Below are 24,061 nucleotides of genomic sequence, written 5' to 3'. Positions count from 1 at the left end.
TGGGAGTGCTTTTTACACGCAGGTATTCCACAAGGTATTTCCTTGAGAAACGTGTTCATCCAGCGGACAATGTGTTTTCAGAGACATTTATTTTGAAATATTTTTTAAATTAATTGGGCATTTCCGTTTTGAAGACGTTTGTTTTCGCAGTGATATTTTTTCTGTAAGTAAAGTGACAGCAGGGCAAGTTCATCCTTGAAACAAGTGATGCCGATGTTTACTAAAGGTGTTGCTGCACTTCCTGGATCATCACCTGACGAGCACGCGACACGACGTCACCCAGGTGTCAAACCAGGACCAGAGCGACGTAAAGAGTTTGCACCTTTAAACTAAGCCGAGTCGGGGATATTTGGGTTTGCAGGCGCGAGTAAGATAAGGATGGGTTTACAAACAGCTGTGCGCGGCTGATTTGATCGCGGACTTGTTTTAATTATCTTTACACGGTGGCACATCTCGGTCCAAACACAACCTGCACCAGTCGAACTGATAATCCAGCAAGCGGGCTTTTTCCACTTTCTCACCATTTGTTTCTGTTTTGGAGCTGAACTCTTCAAACCCCAGCTCATGGAGGCTTCAGGTAAGATGTGGTGCTGAGTAGACGAGCAGTAGCAAACCTGCATGACTGAAACGAAAACAATGGTTTCTATGCTCCTTCCTCTAGAAGAAAATATTTCAATTCACACCACTGTAGGCCTACCTCAGTTTTCCTTTTCGGGCCATTGTTTGATTTCTGGCTGTGCAGCAATTAGGTGATCAGTTAAAAGAAAATCAATCTGCCAATAGTGAAATGATTGTTTGAGACAGTTTTAATGCAGAAAAGCCAAATATTCTCTCGTTCCCGCTGAGAATATGTTACTACAGGGTCAAAGAACCATGAAGGAACTGTAAATCAAGTTCAGAAACTACAAAAAAGCACAAAATTATAAAAAAGATTGGTGCAATAACTACAAAGAAATACAGAAACACTAAAGAGAGACACAAGGACATAGAAAAGACATTGATTTATGGAGGATCTCATAATTAAGGAACTTGTAATTCCTTACTTGACATCGCAGTTCAAAATAACTGTTATGTAATGTTATTTTCTTATGAATGCATCATCAATTAATCTAGAGGTTGAGTCATGGCAACTGAACTTTCAGTTTTTTAAGTCGAAACATTTCACCACTCATCCAAGTGGCTTCATCAGCCTGAGAGAAAACTGGTATGGAACCTCCAATTTATCTTCCAGGTTGGTTTCACTCCACCCCTAGACCTATAGACTCTTTAGGTGATCTATGTAAATCAGGTGACAGTCTTTAGACCCACACTCCTGAGTTGGTTTCTCTTCATACCTGGTTTGAATAGGCTTGTTAGGTGAACAAAAGAAGTGAGCTCAGGTGAGGGTCATTAGGATCTAATGGTGGATCTTTCATTTTCACCAACTGGCTGCAGAGTGTGTCCTCCCTCGAAAACATTTGATTTGTTCCTTAATTTCCTGGGAACAGATGAAAGGGCAGCCTGTGGATTGAAGACAGGTTATGTCTGAGCTCTCCACCTGTGAAGGGAGGGTTTTTCCACTTGAACATATATAGCTTCTCTGACCCCTCTCTCAAACCATCCAAAATATGTACATCACTGTCTTCAAAAGAGTGTCCTGTTTCCTATAAATGGAGCATATACTACATTGCTCCTCTTTTGTTTTGGTGTCTGGTCTTTAGGGTGAACCAGTCTCTGCCTCAGTGTGTTGGTGGGTTTGAAGTGAACTGGTATCTGATGTTTCCCAAAAATCCATTTAAGCCTCTCTGAAACACCTGCTACACAGGGAATGAGCAGGTTTTTCTTCTGTGGATCTTGAGGCTCAGCCATGTCTCTTGTTTTTCTGCCTGATGTGGATGTTGACTTGTTGAAGGTCCACTTGGGGTAGCCACAGGTTTTGAGGGCTGTCTTCAAGTGTGTGTTCTCCTTTCTCTTGGTCTTCATGGAAGTAGGGATGTTGTTTGTGTTAGATAGGCCATTGTTGCAAATGGCAGATTCTGTGGTGGTGAAACGTTTCGACTTAAAAAACTGAAAGTCCAGTTGCTGTGACTCAACCTTTAGATAACCCCCCCTGGATGACTGAGAATCTTCACACACATCATCAATTAATGCTAAACCTGCTTAAAATTAGTGGGCATCCAATGCTGTGGAGCAGTTGGGGGTTTCTGTGCCTTGCTCAAGTACGGTGGCTGACAAGGACAAACGTGCCGCAACGGCCAAAACACACGCAAGAGAGAAAACACAACGGAAGTGCGCCAGGCGATAGGGGGACCCCGAACTGAAGGATGCTATGAACAAAGTTTGGCTAAGTTACAGAGGCAAGAGAGACGTAGTGATATAATCCACGTCTCATTTCAGAGGCTGCGCGATGAGATGCAGCTATAGTTTTGAAATGCAACAGAATGAGCATACTCTGATGATTGTTCCCATATGCACTAATATGTGCTAAAAATGGTCTATTACAGTTGTTTACTTGATCAGAAGTGTCATACAATGTTGGGAGACGGGTGGGACATCTGAAGGTACGTTTTCCATGTTTTATAGTACTGTACTTTTATAATATTGTAAAACATGACAGCTCTCAGTTCAGGGTCCCCCTACAGGCCTGGCTCACTTCCATTGTGTTTTCTCTCTCGTATGTGTTTTGGCCATTGCAGCGCGTTTGCCCTTGTCGGCCACTGTACTCAAGGGCCTCACCTCAGTCGGCAGCAACCACTAGCTGCTGTTAAAGCTTTCACATTTTACATAATTGTACCTTTAATCTTATTTCCTAATTTATAAGATAATGGTGTGTCATTTACGAAGAAATAGCAAATACTTTTGCTCATCAGTCACAGGTCATTAAATAACTTATGTCACAATACTTGCCTATTAATTACCATGTAAACATGCAAATAAGAATAGAAATCCCTTAATCACTGGAGCCTCAATGGGTCAACTATTAACACAATTTATAAAAACCCAGAATTTTCACCTGTATACTGTTTAAACTCTAATTTTATGAGGAATTAATCTTGGTGTGAGAGAGAGAGGCATTAAAGGGCTTTAAAGAGATACAACAATTTTTGTGTTAAAGAGATATCAGATTAAACTGCCTGTCATTATCAGATGGACAGCGTGTGCGGGACAGTCACAGGCGCTCTCCTCTTGACGTCATCATGAGCCAGATCCGCAGAAAACGCACGGCCTCAGACAGGAAACCGCTGGGACGTTTTCTGTCCCAGACCTCAGACCGAGCAGGTATCCCTGAGGATGGAGAGATGGAGGGCAGGGAGGAGAGAGGTTTGTTCTCATTATCTTGTTAGTTGTATCTTGTTAATGTAAATCTTTCTATTACAACATTCCCCTTTTGTGGTAATTGCTGTTCTTCCAGCACAGTATTTTTGGAAGATATTCCACATACTTCAAACTCATATCAGCTTCAGCTTAGTCAGTGAAGCCTTTTTAAACTTGTCCCTAGTCGCTTACATTAGGATTGCATTAGGCAGTGATGTCTTTTGATAAAGCATCTAATAATAATATAAATTTGGGCATGTGAAAGTAGTTTCAAGAACGGCTTCAGAAACGTGAACCTGTCTTGTAACATCTATTATGTTGCTGAAACTACCATAGACAAGGTAAGTTTATTTGTAGACCACGTTTTTGTAAACACACTCAATATTTCACATGATACATCTGAAGAAAGTCAGCATTGTCAGACTCTACAATGATCACTGCTAACTGGACGCTTGTCATCCATCAGCTGAAATCATGTACAATAGTGTAGCATAATGTAAATCACATCAGTGCAATATACTGTAGTCACTTTACCTGGTATTTATTTATATATCCAGTGATGTCCATATACTGTACATACCCATAGGCACATATTGTATATACTTATAGTCTTTGTAGCTTCATAGTTTTATTCCACTTAGTACTTTTTAATATTTTTAATTTCCTATTTATCTCACATCTTGCTACGTCTGGCTCTCGGCTGTGTGCTGTACTTACTGTTGCAACAATGCAATTTCCCCATTGCGGGACAAATAAAGGTTTTCTTATTCTTATAAAAACAATAAAATGACAATTAAAAAAAACTATTGAAATATTAAAAGAAAATACATGAGAAAATGTCAAAAAAATGTAAGAGATTAAATATAAAATGAATAGATAAGAGACAAATCAAGATTACAAAATATTAATGATAAAAGCATTGGTCAAAGCAACAGGGTTTATCTCAGAAATATGAAAATATACTTGTGACCTGAGTCAGGTTAATGTGACAAAAGAAAGCAAGTGAAACACATGAACATGTCAGCGCCTTCCTGATCAGGTTGTACATGTGGGTTTCAGGTGTTGGAGAAGCAGCAGACACTGAGCAGGATGTGGGCTGGGGCCAAGTCTGTGTTTTCCTGCAAAGGTTGGGGAAGAAAGCTGACAGCAGGAGCCTCAGTCTGGCTCACTGTGACCTGACTGCCACAGACCTGCTGGAGCTAGGTGCACACCCATACACACAGTTAAAATGCTTTATTTCAATCTGTTAGTTACATTACACATGCAGGGCATTCAGTGTAAAAAATGTTAAATCAGTATAATTCTGAATAGAAAGTAACCTCAAATTTAATTGAGGTTAATTTCAGTGGTGCAATTGTAAAGCTGCTCTTTCATATGGTGTAGTGTCTTAAGAATTAAGAAAGCAGTTGTATAATATGCTCACTTTTTAAGACTTTTGAATTATTGGAAAACTTTGCTCCTCCAGGACTTTTTTGAAACGTGTTGCGTTCAAAATGACCTTACTTTTTCTTAAAATGATTTTCTCAGTTTAAACATTTGATATGTTTGTATGTTTTATTGTGAATAAAATATGGGTTTGTGATTTGCAAATCATTGCATTCTGTTTTTATGGAGATGTTACACAGCGTCCCAAGTTTGTTGGATTTGGGGTTATATTTATAAAGGCATTGAAAATCTAAAAAAAGAGGAAAGCACAATGAGGACTATATAGTGTAGGAGGTGTTTTTTTAAGGGGTCACAAGTCCAAAAGTTTGGAAACTGCCTTTTTTACTGTATTACTTTATGTCATGTTGCAGTAGGAAAAATTCACACACAGATAAAATGAATTATGTCTGAAATCTGTTTAGTTGCTTGACAGTCACTGGTCTATATGCAGCTTTAGAGGCATTGATGCATACAAGCAACAAATGTCAGCACATCCACATTTGCACACTTTTCTCTGCAGCGACGTTGCTCCAGTTTCTCCCTCAGCTGGAGGAGATGGACCTGTCCTGGAACGAGCTGATTGGTGGATGTTTGAAGGCACTGACCTCTTACCTCCACTATGTTAGTGGAGTCAGGACACTGAGGCTCTGCAGCTGTAGGCTGAATGCTGAGGACATTGTTGCAATGGGTGAGTTGTTTCTGTTTACTGTTGTTTATTTCTGTCTACAGCATCTTTCAGATGTTAAGTACATTTATTCAAGAGCTTCTGTCGTCAAAATAGCAGCAGCTGTGCAAATTTTTTAATTATCACTTATTCTACTAATTTTTACAGCAGAAATACAGAATATTATCTAGTTCTAGCTTCTTTAGTGCAATTTTTTGCTTCTTTGTGATGTGATTGAAAACTGAATATCTTCTGACAAATTAATATGAGGACAACCTTTGGCTTTGTGAAGAGCTTTTCAAAAAACATAATTAGTGGATTACTCAATTATGAGGGTTAGAAGGGTTAGAAAAAATAGCTACAGCTCATGGGAAATGTTGTTTCTGAATGCTAAACTTTATATAGTGGCCAGTTTTATTAAAATTTTCAACTGTTTATGGATTAAATAACCAAACAAACAAGTAACATACAACATTTAGTCTGTGTGTTTTTGTAGGTGATGGTCTTAGCTGCGCCCTTCGTTTGGAGCTTCTCGATTTGTCCTGGAACGGCAGTGTTGGTGGTGGAGGGTTGCAAGGCCTTCTGGGTAAACTTCACCCAGTGCTGAGAGAGCTCCACTTGGTGGGCTGCCAGCTCACTGCAGCTGATATTACTGTACTGGGTACTAATGTTAAATTATTATTAAATATTAAAATAGGTAGTTATCTTATAAATTCTCAAAAACACTTTTACAAAAAGAAACTCATTATATATATATATATATACATTAAAAGCTACACCATACTCTGGTCTGAATGTAGGACTGGACTTTTTACTTTCTCTCTAATTATCTCTGTCTTAATCACCTTGGAATAATGTCTTAATGTCATGTCCATCCTGTCTGGTTTGTATTGAAAACTTAAATATTTAGGTTTATTTATTTGAATATTATTGTTTGACTTTCACAGAAATTGTCGCCTTTACAAATATGTGGCTTTTGAACCACCAATAATGTAACTTAAGAAAAATAAGTACAGATGGCAGGACATTGAAACTGTTAAAATAAGAATCAACAATGAAAGAGCTATTTAAAACCATATGTTTCTGCATAAAGGTTTTTTGTCTGACAGACTTCATAAACACTTACATTGTGTCCTTTCTCATTCCTTCCTAGGAGGACTGGTGTCTGCTCTCCCCACACTCTGCGTGCTGGACCTCTCCTGTAACCCTCAGCTCGCACAGGAATTCAGTGGTGGTGGTTTCAAAGAGCTCGCCGCCACTCTCTCTCATACCACCTCCCTGACCACACTTCGGCTCCAAGCCTGCAGCCTGACGACAGAGTGCCTCGATGCTCTCGGTAGGAGACCTGCTGTTTGTGATTACCGTCAGCACAGTGTGTAGGAGAAGAGTGGGTGTATGTAACCTGACGGTGGAGCTGACTAAAGTGAAGTTGTGGTTTTTTGCTGTTTTTTTGCTGTTGTGGACAGAGATGTTATATACCAGTCACTTCTAACTGGGAGTTTATATCTTAGCTACTATTTGTCTCATAGTCACCCACACATTTCAAAACATACTCACAGGAAATGCAAACAAGAAGAAGTGATGTGTTTTTGGTGCAGATCACACCAACATGTGGCAGTTTTCTCCTCAGAATGTTTTTCATTGTTTTTGTGTATGTGCATATTCTGTCTGTATCCCTATGATAACTCAGTTGTAACTCAAAAAGTTTTCTGTTCTCACCGTAAAACACCTTTTCAACATGCTGCTATACAAACAAACCTGAATTGCACTAAATTCTTCACCAAATATAATTTAAATTAAATGTCGATATTTAATATTAACTACCTGTCCAATTCAAGCACCTGTTATTTCTTAACAGTAAACATTTTAGGAAACCTTTTACATTTTTAAGCTGCAGCTGAATCAGATGTTATCTCACATGGTTTACAATCTTACTACACCAACAGGATGTTCATATGTTGCCATAAATTTTTTAATGCATTGTGCAAATTCAGATTACATGTGCAACTATCTTCTCAACTAGCAACTGTATGAAATGTGATGGTGTTTTATATATGGGTGGTGAAATAGCAACATAAACAGTCTCTATGGACACAACTCAGTCTTCATGGACAGGGAAGCAGAAGTGATGAGATTTCATCTTTTTACTAGAAAGAGCAGGAAATGAGAGGAGAGTGAGGAGGGTGATGACCTACAAAAAAGGTTGGACTCCATCTGGGCACTAACTAAAACTGAGTGTCATACTGGATTATTTGGTATATTTACATTAGAAAACATTTGGAAAAACCTGTTGGGTTTACAAGGTAATTTGTTATTTATGCCCCTACGTGCAGGTGGTTCACTCCGCTGCCTCCCCTCAGTGCGAGAGTTGGACCTGTCCTGTAATAAAAGTCTGTCTGGAGGACTCAACCGCCTCACTGTACACCTGTCTCACCTGACACAACTGGAGAGCCTCAACCTTCACCTGTGCTGTCTCACACGTGCCGACCTCGAGGCCCTGAGTGAGTGAGTGAGTGAGTGAGTGAGTGAGTGAGTGAGTGAGTGAGTGAGTGAGTGAGTGAGTGAGTGAGTGAGTGAGTGAGTGAGTGAGTGAGTGAGTGAGTGAGTGAGTGAGTGAGTGAGTGAGTGAGTGAGTGAGTGTATATACACACCATGTTTTTGCTACATTGTGGTGACCTGTTTACACAGTCAGGACTCACTGAATTTTAAAGGGACAGCTTGGGTTAAAGTTAGGGTGAGGGTAAGGTTAGGGAAAGGTTTGGGTAAAGGTAGGTAGTGGCGCAGGTCAAGATTATCTTGATGCAGAGTGCATGTTCCATTTGTTCTGGTCTTTCACACACTAACTAAAACTGTAGCCTCACCACTGAAATTCAATCTTCTGGGTATGGGAAATTCAGAAGAAACTTATTTACTTTACGTCAATTGACATGAAAGCTATAAACAGATATAGACCCCACACATAACTGCCACACATAATATAAAGCAATATAAAGTTCATTTCCAATGACTACCAGCTACTGTTTATGCAGCTTATTTAGTGTTAAACTCCTAATATCAAGTGCCAAAATTTCCATGTAGCAAACCGTGCACAGACTGGGCTGTTTCTGTCAGAGGACATGTTAATAATTGGACATTAGGCAAAGCTCGATGGTAGCTAGCGCCTGACTGTTAGCTGGATGTTTAGGCTAATGTTAGCTGAATGGATACTTGCCTCATTATAGTTAATAATAATGGGGTTGAGCTAGTAGTTGAAACCTCATCTTCCACTTGAATATCTTTTTGGTATAGTTCCTTGCCATTTTCTCCTTTTAGTGTTTCTATTCTTTTCTGAGCACCAAACTTTGGCGATGGGCTGTCTCTGCTAACACCATTACAGTTGTACCTGCAGAATTTATTACAAGCCACAGCATTTCCGGCACCAAAACAAACAATGAGTAAATATAAGACCCTGTAGCTGCTCAGCCATGTATTGCTCCTAACCATAATGCCCGCCCACACGCATCAATTGAATGACTTAACAGCAGTATTATACAGAGTTTGTAGGTTTAGACACACACACACACCATACAAACACAGTCTTAGACTAATAATAACGACATACACACAAAGAACATTTGCAATAATACTGTAAATCACATTACCACAGGTAAACAGCACAGGTTTGACTTGATGGTTATGGTAGGAGACAGTGGGGCTTTGTTTTGCACCTAATACCTGAATTTATCTAAATAAGAACAAAGTGCTTTGTTCAGCCAATCACGAGGAATGAGCCATCACATTCAGCCAATGTGATGTTCCCACGAGGAATGAAAACTAATGTGTCCGTGTGAAGCTCAAACCTCAGATATATCGAATGATCAGCAGGTACCTGCAGCAGTCATGTGACTCTTTGTCTCCAGTCCAGGTGCTTCCAGCTCTGATGGCGCTGACAGAGCTTGATGTGTCGTCTAATAAGGAGGCTGGAGGTGTGGTCCACCCGCTGGTGTCTGCCCTCCCACTGACACAAATGAAGAGGCTGCCACTCAGCAGTTGCAGCCTCAATGAGGAGTCCTGCACCGCTCTGGGTAGACACACATACACACACTTAATTGTGCTTCTCCTTGTGATTGTTTTGCTTCTCTTTGCAGCTGTTTACTATCTGCAGACATTTTGTGCATCTTTGAGACCATTTTACAGCTCTTTGTAATTGTTTTGTGAGTCTTTGTAGTCTTTTTCTGCTTGTGCTGGGTCTCTGTGTGGTTGTGTTTTGTCACGGTGATTGTGTTTTCTCTCTGTGGTTGTGTTGTTGTGTCTCTCGGTGGCTGTGTTGTGTCTCTTGGTGGCTGTGTTGTTGTGTCTCTCGGTGGCTGTGTTGTTGTGTCTCTCGGTGGCTGTGTTGTGTCTCTCGGTGGTGGTGTTGTTGTGTCTCTCGGTGGTTGTTGTTTTCTCTGTGGTTGTGTTGTTGTGTCTCTCGGTGGTTGTGTTGTTGTGTCTCTCGGTGGCTGTGTTGTTGTGTCTCTCGGTGGCTGTGTTGTTGTGTCTCTCGGTGGTTGTTGTTTTCTCGGTGGCTGTGTTGTTGTGTCTCTCGGTGGCTGGGTTGTTGTGTCTCTCGGTGGTTGTTGTGTCTCTCGGTGGCTGTGTTGTTGTGTCTCTCGGTGGTTGTTGTTTTCTCGGTGGCTGTGTTGTTGTGTCTCTCGGTGGTTGTTGTGTCTCTCGGTGGCTGGGTTGTTGTGTCTCTCGGTGGTTGTTGTGTCTCTCGGTGGCTGGGTTGTTGTGTCTCTCGGTGGTTGTTGTGTCTCTCGGTGGCTGTGTTGTTGTGTCTCTCGGTGGTTGTTGTGTCTCTCGGTGGCTGTGTTGTTTTCTCTGTGGTTGTGTTGTTGTGTCATAATTTCTGCTTTTGCTAAAGTGACAGTACTCCTGAAACTATAGTGACCTCTAGTGTGTCTAGTTGTGTCCTTCTGTGTCCTCCTTCTGTGTTTCTGTGATTGGTTGTTTTTTTTCTCTTTTTTTTTGTTGCGCTCTCAGGGCAGCCATCAGTGTGTGAAAAATGACAATAATAAATAATAAATAAATCCTGTGTGTTAAAGTGTGAATTTCGAAGTTCAGATGTAGATTTAGGGCCTTAAGTCTATCGCTGCGTTAAATTGCTCAGTAAGTAGGTTATTGCGGATATTGCTTACTACTGATTAATTAAAGAGTGTGTGTGTCTGTGTGTGTGTCAGCTCTGGCAGTGCCGTACCTCCACAGTATGGATGTCTCCTGGTGTAAAGTGGTTGGCGGACGGTTAGCACTGCTGCTGGATGCTTTGCAGCCTTCAGTCATCACAGAGCTTTGTCTCAGCAGCTGTGACCTCACCACTGACGACCTGCGTCATCTCGGTACTAAACGCACACACACACACACACACACACACACACACACACACACACACATTAACTACCTTGTATACTTTAAATACTTTCCATACTGCTGGGTAGCTTGGAATTTCTGAAACTGAAGAGAAACCTAAACTGATTCTAAGCTTAAAGTTACAATGTGTAAAATGTGAAATATTTAGCAGCATTTACTGGTGAGATAGCAGAGTGCAACCTTCTGAGCACCCCTCATATCCTACAACCCCCAATCTCCAGGCCCAAGGGAGGGTACAGTGGCTAGTGGTCATCACCTTTAAAATGAAATCTTTGTCCATTCTGGGTTACTGTAGAAACATGGAAGTGCAATGTGGTTGCCTCAAAAAAAGGAGATCTGCTCCCTATGTAGATTTAAAAGGCTCATTCTAAGATTGAGAAAACTCAACAGTTGGTATTTTCCATTGATTACACAAAAATGACAACATATTTATGAGTACTATATTCATTCATCCATCCATCCATCATCTATACCCCCTTATTCCTAACCAGGGTCACAGGGATCTGCTGGAGCCTATCCCAGCTCTCTTTGGGTGAAAGGCAAGGGTCCACCCTAGACAGGTCCCCAGTCCATCACAGGGCCACATAGAGACAAACAACCTCACACACTCACACTCACACTCACTTCTATGGGCAATTTAGAGTCACCAATCAACCTGACATACATGTTTTTGGACTGTGGGACGAAACCAGAGTACCTGGAGAAAACCCACACAAGCACAGGGGGAACATGCAAACTCCACACAGAAAGGCCCCTGATGGGTTGCAAACCCTAGGTCCTAATTGATGTGAGGCAACAGTGCTAACCACTCTTCCATTGTGCTGCCCATATTGTATTCAATTTCTGCTAATACTTCGCTCCAAATATAACTCATTGAACCTCTTAAACCAAAAATTGACAATGACATTAACAATAAAAACATGTGCACGAACACAAAAGTTATTGGATTTTTTTTTTTTTTAACAAAATGTACTATATCGGCTTTATCTGCATATGGAAAGACTAAAAAACAGACTTGTACACACGAGTGTGAAATTTCTTCAGACCAGTTGTTCTTAATTGCATTAAACAGCTTTAGTTTTTTTGGCCAGGGAGTGTCATTTTTAACATCATGCAGGGCCTGATTAAATAAAGGAGAGAAGTTAGCAAAAAGAAAGTGCATACTTAGGAAAAGAAAAATTTATGTTAATTAAATTCTCTAAATCTCAGAGAATTATTTGCTCAGACAAAGCTGTTTCAATCCAGATGTTAATACCTGACAAAAACATTTTTTCATGGTGAATGGAAAACCCATCAGATACACGTAGATACATGTAGTGGAGTAAATACAGTTTTTACACCTCAAGTGTTTAGCAAAAGTACATCCTGCGTCTTAATTCATTTTATCAGAAATTGCTCTGCCATAATTGTCCTGTGCAGCTGCAGTGTGCAGAAGGGGGTGTCTGTCCTCTCTCCGAGTGCTGGATGTGTCTTACAATGGCTTTGTGGGCGACGATGGCTGGTCAGCTCTGTTTGCCGCAGGAGGTCTGGGCTCGCTGGAAGACATTGATCTCAGCCTACGACCTTCGACCTCTGCATCCTGTGCAGTCTGGTTGCCAGTGCTGCTCTGTGCTCTCCCTCAACTCCCAGCACTGACTCGGCTGGCAGCACAGCGATGGACGATCGGCTCTCAGGACCGACAGCAGCTGAACCACTGCCTGAAGAAGAGGAGTGTCCTGCTGGAGTGGGATCCAGACATTAGAGATGCAACTTCATCATTTAAACTGACCAGTTATGAAGAGAGTCAGCCTGAGGAGTAAGCAAACTTCCTAAAGGTGCTGGAGAAACTAGATCCAAATTTAAAAACATCACCAACACCCATTCATTTCACTTAATTGTTGAAGTTTTAACACATTAATGCACCTTGTAAAAGAAACACATGGTTTTCTAATACTAATCAACTTCAAAGCAAGTCATATATTTGTCTGGTTTTACATCAAGAATATCTGGAAAAATATGAAAAATAGTCACAAACACTTACATTTGTACATTACTTACTTACTTACGTACATTTGTGAGTACAAACAAAATAACACCCCCCCTCCAAAAAAAAAAAAAAAAAAAAAAAAAAATCACCTGATATTCATCCACACTGACCATTTTGAATATTTGAACAATTGATTACTCATGCACATTCCTACTATACACACTATTGGTCAAAGGTTTGGGGTCACCTCCATTTTTCTGTTTTTAGTGACATGAATGTGTGAGCGAATGGGTGAATGGACAAATAGTATAAAAGCGCTTTGAGTACACTTGAGTGCAGAAAAGCGCTATACAAGTATAAGACCATTTTCCATTTGTTCAGGTCCAGTGATGAACCTTAAATAGTACAAAGAAAAAGTTAACTTGTCAGAGATTTAAAAAAAATACATGTATATATAAAAAAACTAATGAAGTCATGTGTTAACCTCCATGTTTTCTGCAGCAGTAGAAGTAAATGAAGCCTTGAAACTGGATGCAAACTGTTCCTACAGGTGTCCCAGCTTTTGTTGAGTCCTTCCAACCAACTGTGAGTGTATAAAGGCAGTGTTGGAAAAGACTGTGTTACTACACTACACTGAAGTATTATTTGGACAATACAGCCCAGCAGGTAGTAGTACTGGATTTTACTATTATAATGGTGAGGAAAAGACAATGAACACAGGGAGTCAGGATAATGAGACAAAAACTACTTCCAGGCTGTGGAAGAAAAGAACAAATGATGAACAGCAGCACAGTCTCCAGACTCTCCAGGTGAAGAGTGAAAGCAAAGAAACCTACAAGTGCAGCACATTTGTGGGAACTTCTGCAACAGTGCTGTCTAACAGTATTTGTTTTGTGTTTTAATTTTGGAGACATTACAGTAAATTACTGCCTGGAAGTGTTTATAGAATAAGATAAACATATTTATAATAATTTTAAAATACTCAAACTACATACCAGAGAAACTACAGCTGTGACATGATGATTTGAAAGTCTGAGCATCTTTATCAGGTTGAACATAAATTGCAGAGAAATCAAATATAACTGCACAAACCCAATCTGCTGAGGAGGTCTGTGTGAAATGATTAAAAGCTCCAAAAAAGCTTTTATGACTGGACCAACACCCTATGCCGAGGAAGACTGTGTGATATAATCAAAAGCTCAGTGACTGAATACATAGCCTTTCTTTTGTGTGACCAGTTTTGTTAATCATGGAAAATGGACTTAGCTTGTGTACAATATTAAATGAACTCAGGTGCACTTAACACTTGCACTGCAGTGTGTTTTCAGAAACTTAAATCTTTGCAGTTCACATTTTGCATGTTTTAACAGTGCATGATACATTTAAATAAGAAAGATCTCAAGATACAGATGTCTATTTTGGATGCATCTTGATTAAAAACAATCTCACAAGAAACGGTTTGTTGTTCAATACATTTATTTTATCACCAAATGCTTGAGAATATATGGCTTTGGCATATTTGTATTTAATATTTTCTGGTTGGTGTCTCTTTTATATCTGTTGTTGGGTCTCAGCATTTGGTGCAGTGCTGGAGTCCAAGCATTTGTCTATGAGATCACTGTTTGAGCTGTAATGTCTCCTCAAACCTTGGAAGACTTCTGCCAGAAACACTTGGCCATCTACCTCGTACACACTGACATCTGTCTGCTCTGGCAGCAAGCGTCCACTGGATATCAGCTCTCTGAAGGCCTGGGGGAGCAATGGTGTAGGTTTCATAAATAAAATTTTAGTTAGTGTATCTAGGATGCATACCATGTGTGTGTAAGTTACCTGGCAGACAGGTTCATCCAGGTGGTTTCCCCAGATGTAGATGTTTGTTAGAGTAGTGGCACCTTTCCTGGCCTGAGCCAAAGACAGTAAACCCTCTGTCCTGATATTGTTACTGTTGACAGATAGTCTGACAGACAATGTCACATGTAAATAGTTAGAGACAGTGCGGTCTGATAGTGGCTGTAAAAATATAGTTCCCTATCAGGAAGTCAGGACCCTACAAAATGTCCTAGGGGACAGACGTCAAACTCCAGTTCTTGAGGGCCACTGTCCTGCTTGTTTTCCAACTCTCCCTGCCCTGCCCACTGCTGATTACCTGGATCGAAGTGTTTAGTCAATCAGAAGCTGCAAGGGCAGGGATAGTTGGAAAACAAGCAGGACCATGACCTGCGAGGACTGGAGTTTGTCACCACTGTTATAGAAATCTGATGGCTCAACAGGTAATAAACAACTAAACAAAGATACATGTTACGTAAAGTTTGTACCTTCCTTAATTTTGTGCATTTTTTTCTGTTTAGTTAAATACAGGATACTTTCAGGCTTCTAAGAGTTTATAAAAATTGAACACTTCTAAAGGAAAAATAGAACATTCTCCTATTTAGACCTTTTAGGAGGTGTAAATAATTAGAATAATTGAAACTGGATATTGCTTCTTCTTCAGGCCTCTAACCTTTTGTGCCCATGGATGTCGTAAAATATGAGTAATATTGAATACCTTAATACACTTCAGGCCCATAAAAATCAAATACCAGATAACTTCACCTCTAGAAGTAAACATGGCTCCATTTTAAGGGAATCTGAATATTTCTTAAAAGCAAACTCATGTTTGATATGACTTTCTGATAAAGTTTGAAAGCAAGTGTTTGGACTGTCCCTCTTACTTTTTAATGGTTCATTAACAGTGCAAGAACAATACTGTCTCAGTGTGTTAGACTCACTCTCTCAGGCCACAGCCCGGCCAGGTGATGGCTTCACTCAAGTACATGGCCCCCTCATCTTCAATCCGATTGGATGACAGATCTATGATCTCCAGGGTCGGGTTCTGCTTCAGCACTTGGGCGAGATGGCGTACACCGTCACGAGTCACACGGTTACTACATACAATGAAAATATCAGCTAGATCAAAGGAAGATTAACAGTCTGTTTATTTAAAAAAGTGTTATGAATATAAATATATCAGCCTCCAGTGGCTGACGTGTTACTGATTAGAATGTCTGATGTTTGTTCCTACCACCGCAGGTCCAGGTAGCGCAAGCTGTGGTTGAGTCTCAGGCCTTCACTCAGCCTCTCCATCCCAGTGTCAGTCATCTCCATCTTCCCTATGTGGAGCTCCACCAGCCTGCTGTTCACCGCAAGCATCTCAGAGAAGTGCACTGCCCACTCCTCCTGAGAGACGGACAGAGAGTCATATATCCTGCTGACGTATTTTGGGCCTTATACCAAAACCTTGTTGATCTTCTTTGCACCTGGTGGCTGAAAAGCAGTGGTCGGCTGATGTCGACAGAGCAAAGAGTCTTGTTGCTTTTCAACACAATGGCAAGTGCTATCACACTCTGAGTGGCCTAAAAGGACAGAGGCAGTCAAAGAAAATAGCTGCTGATTGGTAGGTCTGAACCTTCCCTGGATGAACAGGATAACTGCTCTGACAATAAAATCTGTTTTTTACAAATTAAAAAATTCAATTTTTTTTCATACATATATTTGGTATTACCACAAAAATCTAAGCCTTTACACACTTTACAAACAAAGGATATAGAGCAATGTTGTTATAAGTCATTCTGTGTGTCTGTTTACCAGATCGCAGTCAGCTAGCTCAAGCTCCTGCAGGGTGTTGTTCACCTGCAGCATGCTGGCCAGGTGCATTGCTCCTCTGTTTCCAATTTTATTACCCGACAGCCTGAGAGACAGCAAGCTGCTATTACACTGCAGAGACAAAAAGAGAGGGATACTGAAATAAATGCATCTTTTGGGGTTATTAATTAATACCCACTTTGATACTAGGGATGGCCATTATAATTATTTGGATAAGTAAAATAATCCAGACAATTTAACTTGATTATTTGATTAGTTGTCTTTTCGTTTACTTAGAGGGAATCATATTTTTGTGGTTATTTTGTCAATGACTTTATCATGATAGTAGATCCATGGAAAGATAGCTTCATTCTGTAGAGTGAGCACTCAACTTCATTGTTGAATAAAGTTAAATACCACCACATTACTTTTGTGCCAACATCTGCTCTGATCTTTCGCCTGCTCTGATCTTTCACCTGCCAGAAACTAAAGTGAGCACACTATCACAAACATAAGTTCCGCTTTTCTAGGAGGCAAAAAAATAAATACCCCAAAACCACATCTGACTTTTTCCTCCTAATATTCAACAGTGTTGATAATTTTGACTAATCAAGTAATTGATTATTCATGCACAGCCCGAACAGAAAGAAGAGTTATTAAAGGAGAAATTTTGACATAATTGAAAAATCTGACAAGGGTGAATAATAAAAAAACTAGTTACTGTCAAGAACATACCTTAAAAATGAATCTTATTCTTCAGTGCAATAGAGCTCCAAACATACTAAAAACACATCAGTGTGCCATGCCATCATCACCATTAAGGTCATCACCATACATTCTCCTGCTGCCTCTAGTACTCACTAGAACACCAGATGTTAAATAATGCACTGTGTGGTAGAAATTTCTTTAAGTTTGAGAGTTGCTAATTCTCAGAAAACAACCACAAGTGTGATGAATCATCTCAGTTTAATCACCGGGCCCGTGATTAAACTGAGATGATTCATCACACTTGTGGTTGTTTTCTGAGAATTAGCAACTCTCAAACTTAAAGAAATTTCTAACACAATTTGGCGACGAGGATGGGATGGACAGGCCACTGACCGGCGCTTGTTCTGGACCGAAGGAACCACCGGTGGTAAAATTTAAAAATGAAGGGAAAGTTCCGCTCCGACAAACGGAGGGCTGGAATCCCGCCTGAGGTCAGAACGGGTGGCGGACAGTGGATGCTCCATTCATTTAATAAGTGAGTACAGTGTTATGAATCATTTCTTCTGTATGTCTGTTAAGTGTTGATTTATGTTTTTGGTCTATTTTTGGTCTGCGTCAAAATGAAAAACCCTAGGTGTGTGTGTGTGTTTGGTAATCACGTGATCTTTGTAATCCCTCCTGGTAATGAGACCAGTGTGTCTGAGGGACAGACGCCAGATGATGAAAAAATAATCCTAACAAAACAAAAAACAAAAAAGAAGAAAAAAATAGAAACAACGAGAAAACCCCACTGGCTGAGGATTACAAAAGTAAGTCTTCCTTCGGGAAGCCATATGGTTTATTAAGGAAACGACCCGTACGTGGAAAACATGAAAAAATTAAGACAGTACTGAAGAAGTAAGCTCTGATTGTTAATGAGAAGTTCGATAATGTTGTTAATGTGAACTAAGCTGTTAAATGAGAAGTATGCTATTGTTAATGAGAAGTATGCTATTGTCTATGAGGAGTGAACTATTATTGTCTATAAGAACCACCTTAGAATTTGTCCCATATCATGAACTGGGCATATGAATGTGGTGATAATTTTATAAGCTTTGTGGTGACTGCTTCAGTGTCTTGTATGCACAATGTGTGTACAGTAAGGGTACGTTGCTCGGAACGAAAGTGTCATACAAACTACCTGGCTGAAGACAGTTACCCAAAGTTAGTGTTTGTCTGATAAGATCTGACCATACGATGAGATGGGAAGATCAGTGTGAATGAGAATTTATTGTGTGTGTGTTATAAGCCCAATGAAAGTGTAAGCACCAGCCCCAGTGCTAAATGATGGTAGATAAATGGGTTAAAAATGTGGTTATAGAATGTTGTTGAGAAGGAGAAGAGGAAGTGAAAGAAGGAAAACAAAGAAGGAAGAAATAAATTGGCACTCTTTTCAAGAGTTTAGAAAGGGAGGCAGAAATAGAAGTAAGAAAAAACTGCTGCAGAATTAAGGGTAAAGTTAGAGAAGTGATGTTGAGGAGAATAAGAAGGTAAAATTGAAATGTAGGGTGAGAAAGTAGAAGTTATGTTTTGCAGGTTCGTCAAACTCCGATGGGGACACATCAGACCCACAACACAGCACCAGTGGGATCACAACAATTCACCGCTACGATGGACACCTTGGATGAAGCTGTGCGGACTGCAATTCCTCTGAGAGTCTGCTGGTTTCAGATTCATGATACTGGACAAAAGGGGGGTGAGTCACCCACTGATTATTGCACCCGCATGGAAACTGTATTCACTGCACACTCCGGATAATGCAGCATACAGTCACCTGTGGAAGACTGCATTAATAAATGTCTCAACCTGGCCCAAGGAGCTGCGTCATGATGTCATGTGTCGGCTGGGAAACAAAGACTGAAAAATGTATGGACACATGTCTTACACGCAGAAAGGAACCGAGAGGAGTCAGACATGGACCGGGTAAAAAAATAAAATTCTCCGCTCACCAGCAGGAAACTACACAACCTCGCAGAAGGAGCCTGCGATCTCGACAGAACAATGCAAGGAGATGTCAGGGAAATCAAGGATTTGTTCAGAATCAGCTTCAAAAAAGGACAGTTTCACACTTTAAAGGACATGGACACATATCCTATAACTGAATCAACAAAGACTGATGAAATACAATTGAATGATTGGACCTCAGGAAACCCATATGACAGTGCTATAGAAATACCCTGACTAATAATGTAATGTTTTTTTCCCTCTGATTGGTAATTATAATTGTGTTGACACTTTGTGTCAAAAAGGGGGAATGTGAGGATTTTACAACAGAACAAATGGTCACTAACTTAAACCAATGTGGGGGGTGAATGTTTGCTTGACCCTTTCATGGTACAGTGGGTACTGAAAGTATTCAGACCCCTTTAAATTTTTCACTCTTTGTGTCATTGCAGCCATTTGCCTAAATCCAAAAAGTTCATTTTATTTCTCATTAATGTACACTCAGCACCCCATCTTGACAGAAAAAAACAGAAATGTAGAAATTTTTGCAAATTTATTAAAAAAGAAGAACTGAAATATCACATGGTCATAAGTATTCAGACCCTTTGCAGTGACACTCATATTTAACTCACATGCTGTCCATTTCTTCTGATCCTCCTTGAGATGGTTCTGCTCCTTCATTGGAGTCCAGCTGTGTTTAATTAAACTGATTGGACTTGATTAGGAAAGGCACACACCTGTCTATATAAGACCTTACAGCTCACAGTGCATGTTAGAGCAAATGAGAATCATGAGGTCGAAGGAACTGCCCAAGGAGCTCAGAGACAGAATTGTGGCAAGGCACAGATCTGGCCAAGGTTACAAAAGAATTTCTGCAGCACTGAAGGTTCCTAGAGCACAGTGGCCTCCATAATCCTCAAATGGAAAAAGTTTGGGACGACCAGAACTCTTCCTAGACCTGGCCGTCCAGCCAAACTGAGCAATCGTGGGAGAAGAGCCTTGGTGAGAGAGGTAAAGAAGAACCCAAAGATCACTGTGGCTGAGCTCCAGAGATGCAGTAGGGAGATGGGAGAAAGTTCCACAAAGTCAACTATCACTGCAGCCCTCCACCAGTCGGGGCTTTATGGCAGAGTGGCCCAATGGAAGCCTCTCCTCAGTGCAAGACACATGAAAGCCCGCATAGAGTTTGCCAAAAAACACATGAAGGACTCCCAGACTATGAGAAATAAGATTCTCTGGTCTGATGAGACCAAGATTGAACTTTTTGGCGTTAATTCTAAGCGGTATGTGTGGAGAAAACCAGGCATTGCTAATCACCTGCCCAATACAATCCCTACAGTGAAACATGGTGGTGGGAGCATCATGTTGTGGGGGTGTTTTTCAGCTGCAGGGACAGGACGACTGGTTGCAACTGAAGGAAAGATGAATGCGGCCAAGTACAGAGATATCCTGGAAGAAAACCTCTTCCAGAGTGCTCAGGACCTCAGACTGGGCCGAAGGTTCACCTTTCAACAGGACAATGACCCTAAGCACACAGCTAAAATAACAAAGGAGTGGCTTCGGAACAACTCTGTGACTGTTCTTGACTGGCCCAGCCAGAGCCCTGACCTAAACCCAATTGAGCATCTCTGGAGAGACCTGAAAATGGCTGTTCACCAACGTTGACCATCCAACCTGACAGAACTGGAGAGGATCTGCAAGGAAGAATGGCAGAGGATCCCCAAATCCAGGTGTGAAACACTTGTTGCATCATTCCCAAGAAGACTCATGGCTGTACTAGCTCAAAAGGGAGCTTCTACTCAATACTGAACACAGGGTCTGAATACTTATGACCATGTGATATTTCAGTTTTTCTTTTTTAATAAATTTGCAAAAATTTCTACATTTCTGTTTTTTTCTGTCAAGATGGGGTGCTGAGTGTACATTAATGAGAAATAAAATGAACTTTTTTGATTTTGGCAAATGGCTGCAATGACACAAAGACTGAAAAATTTAAAGGGGTCTGAATACTTTCCGTACCCACTGTATGTGGTTCTGTCTGTTTTATTGGTTTAGTGTTTTAGGGTAGGAAGTTGTAAATAACTGCCAACAATTTGTTTCTTTGATGGTAAGAAGACTGAAGATAGTACCTGAACAAACGTGGAGTCTGTTCAAGATTAGTCCACCCCTTTCTTGTCAAAATGTATATAAACTGGTCTTTTAACACAGACGGGAGAGGACATTCTGCAAGAACGTCGTCTCCGGGCCCGTGATTGAACTGAGATGATTCATCACACTTGTGGTTGTTTTCTGAGAATTAGCAACTCTCAAACTTAAAGAAATTTCTACCACAACTGTTCAAAACAGTTGAGGCCCTAGGAGGATTAGAGAAGATTGGGAAGTCTTCAAAAAAATGAAAATGTGTATTTACTATGTGTTTTTAAAGATTTACATCTTCAGTGGGACAAAAGGCTGGAGCTTAGTGCCACAGGATCAATTTTTTGTGGGATTTGTCAAAAATACAGACTCGTTATCCCTTAAACCCATAAGCAAAGAAAAAATAACCAGGAATTATGTCTATGTGTCTATGCATGGCAGTTTTGTGTGTGTATATATGTATGCATGTGTGTGTGTGAGAGAGAGAACCTGCAGGCTCTTGGCAAGAGCTTCAGCTCCATCTGTCTGAATATCATTGAACTTCAGGTCCAGAGAGCACAGAGATGAATTTTCACCCTGGTCAGTAAAAACACAGCCTATTGTAAATTACACCAACAGCATAAATATGAGCTACAACAAAAAACAAACTTTAGATTTGGAGTACATGTGATCTCATGTGTTTGTTTTTAAACTTTTAACATCAGCCTTTTTGTAGACTGCACATGAAACTAACCATTTCACTACTGTAAATCAGGTACATTTTCATTATAATGATATCATCTAATGTGTGGAGTGGCCCTAAACAGCAAAGCTTTTACAAGGTTGTGTCATTAAATTAATTAAAAATGTAATGTAATTTAATGTATGATAATCAACGAAATGATAAACTGCTCACTTGTAGGAGGTCAGCAAGGTGTCCAACTCCTTTATCAGTTATGTTATTGTAACACACATCAAGACCTGTTGATACGAAGGAAAGCAAAACTTATTACTTATTATTATTACTATAATGGTTAACATATTCATGCGAACCTGACTGCTTACTTGTCACACGCGTGTTGTTTTGCAGACATTTAGAGAGAACAAAAATGTCATCATTGTTGAGTCTCTGAACTTGTCTGTTGTTTCCTGACAGTTTTAAGACTAATTTTCTGAAAACAGGAAACAGAGTTTAATTAAGTTTTCAATCAGGGACATGTGCACTTGTAAAGTGGAGTTTACTTTGTGCAAAACTAAACAGAGTAGCTGCAATCTAAACTGCTGTTTGTTGTTTGACACAAATAATAAGCAACTATTTAGATAACCCATTAATTGTAAACAATTACAAAGCAAAAATAACAGATATTTGGCTTAACAACTCTGAAAACTATATGCTTTTGTGAGTCATGTAATATAATCAACTGTCCCCTGTTGACTAAATAAAACAAACTGAACATATTCAAAGTATAATGTGGATTTCTGACTATTTAACGCTATGTGTTGAAATAAAACAATCATTTAATTGTGAAAATAACTGCTTGTTTCGTCCCTATATTATATACTTTGGGGTATAACCTATAACAAAAATACATTTGACCCTAATAAATAGCTAGCTCAGTGTAAAGGTCAACATTGTACTTCAGTTGCCATATTTAGGATTTATAGCATTTTAGTATAATAAAGTAAATAAAGTATTTATTAATGTACCCACGGTATGTGTCATCGCCAGCTATAATGAAATAATACTGGATTTTACTTTGTCATTCATCATTTCCTTATAAGGAAGCCTCGTTTACAATGGGACCTATTAACTGTTATAGAAAATCCATTAATAAACGTGCGGAGTGATAGTTACTTCAAATCGCCACTTTTAAGTAAATAATTAAAGGACTTTTACAAAGTGATGTTGAATTCACCTCAGACACTAGAAAATCTCAATTTTTGTCGAGAGCACCTGAAGGCAACATTAGCTAGCTTGGCTAAAATCCTTACTTTTAATCTCAATTTTAGTTAAGTGTCTCTTTAACCACTTACTTCGGTGCTGTCGACTCCTTCAAAACCTCTAAAACGTGTGGATTTATTTTTATCTGATGTTCTCTGCAAACAGCTTCGTAAAACTCTAAAATATTTTCGTTAGCCATGGCTAAGCTTAATGTAAAGTTTGAGTTACTATGGCAACAAGGAAAGGATGGCATCTCATAAAGGACAAAAATAGAAAAAAAAACTCAAAGCAAAAGTTTTTTTCCCAGGAAGATACTTTTATATATATTTTCATACAGTGAAGAATTTTTTCTGTTCACAAAGGTAGATATCCTTACTTTTCTTACAGATATCCAAGGTACCTCTTTTTTGTCAAGTACCAAGTCAACGCACACCCCTGAAAAAAGGATTTATTGTTTTAATTTACTATTTGCACCCATTAAACTATTATAGATAGTCTCTGTTTTAATTCCTGGCATCTGTCTAATGGTCATTTTTATAATTCGTTATCGTGTCATACAAATACAAGTGTCCAGCCCACATGGAGACAGACACATACATATACTGATTGTGGCTAAATTTGAAAAAAAGCTAGCCCATTAAATTTGAGTTGTAGTGGAGTGGGTATTTTAAACCAAGAAGGTGAACTGTAAAACAGCACACAGGCTAGAAACCTGAGAAAATGTATTTTTATATCATACAAAAAGTTTCCTTTTTAACTGACCTCCTCAGTTTATATTGTAGATAACTGGGTTTTGATTTTACTGATTTAACTGGCGCTACACATGAAGGACATTATGGGATCAAGAACTGGACACTATGGACGTCTGTGAGGGAGTGCAGGTCCCACTTTGAGAAGCTCATTTGCAAGGCTGTTGAGATTAGGAAAGAGTTTGCCTGGGGATTCTTTTTGGGCA

General features: G+C 39.8%; 2 protein-coding genes across 5 annotated transcripts; one reads left to right on the top strand and one right to left on the bottom strand.

The window, feature by feature from the left end:
* The first annotated feature begins 200 nt into the window (after positions 1 to 200).
* lrrc31 (leucine rich repeat containing 31) lies at positions 201 to 14,020 on the top strand. Of its 3 annotated transcripts, none has more exons than XM_026305796.1 (10): positions 201 to 577; positions 3,127 to 3,300; positions 4,354 to 4,497; positions 5,240 to 5,407; positions 5,880 to 5,969; positions 6,537 to 6,719; positions 7,717 to 7,884; positions 9,283 to 9,447; positions 10,585 to 10,740; positions 12,191 to 14,020. In XM_026305796.1, the coding sequence occupies exons 1-10, from the start codon at positions 565 to 567 to the stop codon at positions 12,568 to 12,570; spliced, it is 1,641 nt and encodes a 546-aa protein (XP_026161581.1). In that variant the 5' UTR covers positions 201 to 564; the 3' UTR covers positions 12,571 to 14,020. The 3 variants fall into 3 exon arrangements, with proteins under 3 accessions (XP_026161581.1, XP_026161580.1, XP_026161582.1); XM_026305795.1 differs by having other exon boundaries at positions 5,880 to 6,044; XM_026305797.1 differs by lacking the exon at positions 5,880 to 5,969.
* Positions 14,021 to 14,280: 260 nt separating this feature from the next.
* On the bottom strand, positions 14,281 to 23,329 carry lrrc34 (leucine rich repeat containing 34). Of its 2 annotated transcripts, XM_026305798.1 has the most exons (10): positions 23,199 to 23,329; positions 22,230 to 22,336; positions 22,081 to 22,145; positions 21,675 to 21,761; positions 16,362 to 16,490; positions 16,034 to 16,129; positions 15,799 to 15,953; positions 15,506 to 15,661; positions 14,568 to 14,694; positions 14,281 to 14,486 (listed from the first exon to the last, which is right to left on the bottom strand). In XM_026305798.1, exons 1-10 carry the CDS (start codon positions 23,303 to 23,305, stop codon positions 14,289 to 14,291), a joined length of 1,227 nt encoding a protein of 408 aa, XP_026161583.1. In that variant the 5' UTR covers positions 23,306 to 23,329; the 3' UTR covers positions 14,281 to 14,288. The 2 variants fall into 2 exon arrangements, with proteins under 2 accessions (XP_026161583.1, XP_026161584.1); XM_026305799.1 differs by lacking the exon at positions 16,034 to 16,129.
* Positions 23,330 to 24,061: the final 732 nt, after the last annotated feature.

The sequence above is a fragment of the Mastacembelus armatus genome, unplaced genomic scaffold (assembly GCF_900324485.2).
Source record: "Mastacembelus armatus unplaced genomic scaffold, fMasArm1.2, whole genome shotgun sequence".
NCBI classification, from domain to species: domain Eukaryota; kingdom Metazoa; phylum Chordata; class Actinopteri; order Synbranchiformes; family Mastacembelidae; genus Mastacembelus; species Mastacembelus armatus.
This window is presented reverse-complemented; position numbering and strand designations above follow the sequence as displayed.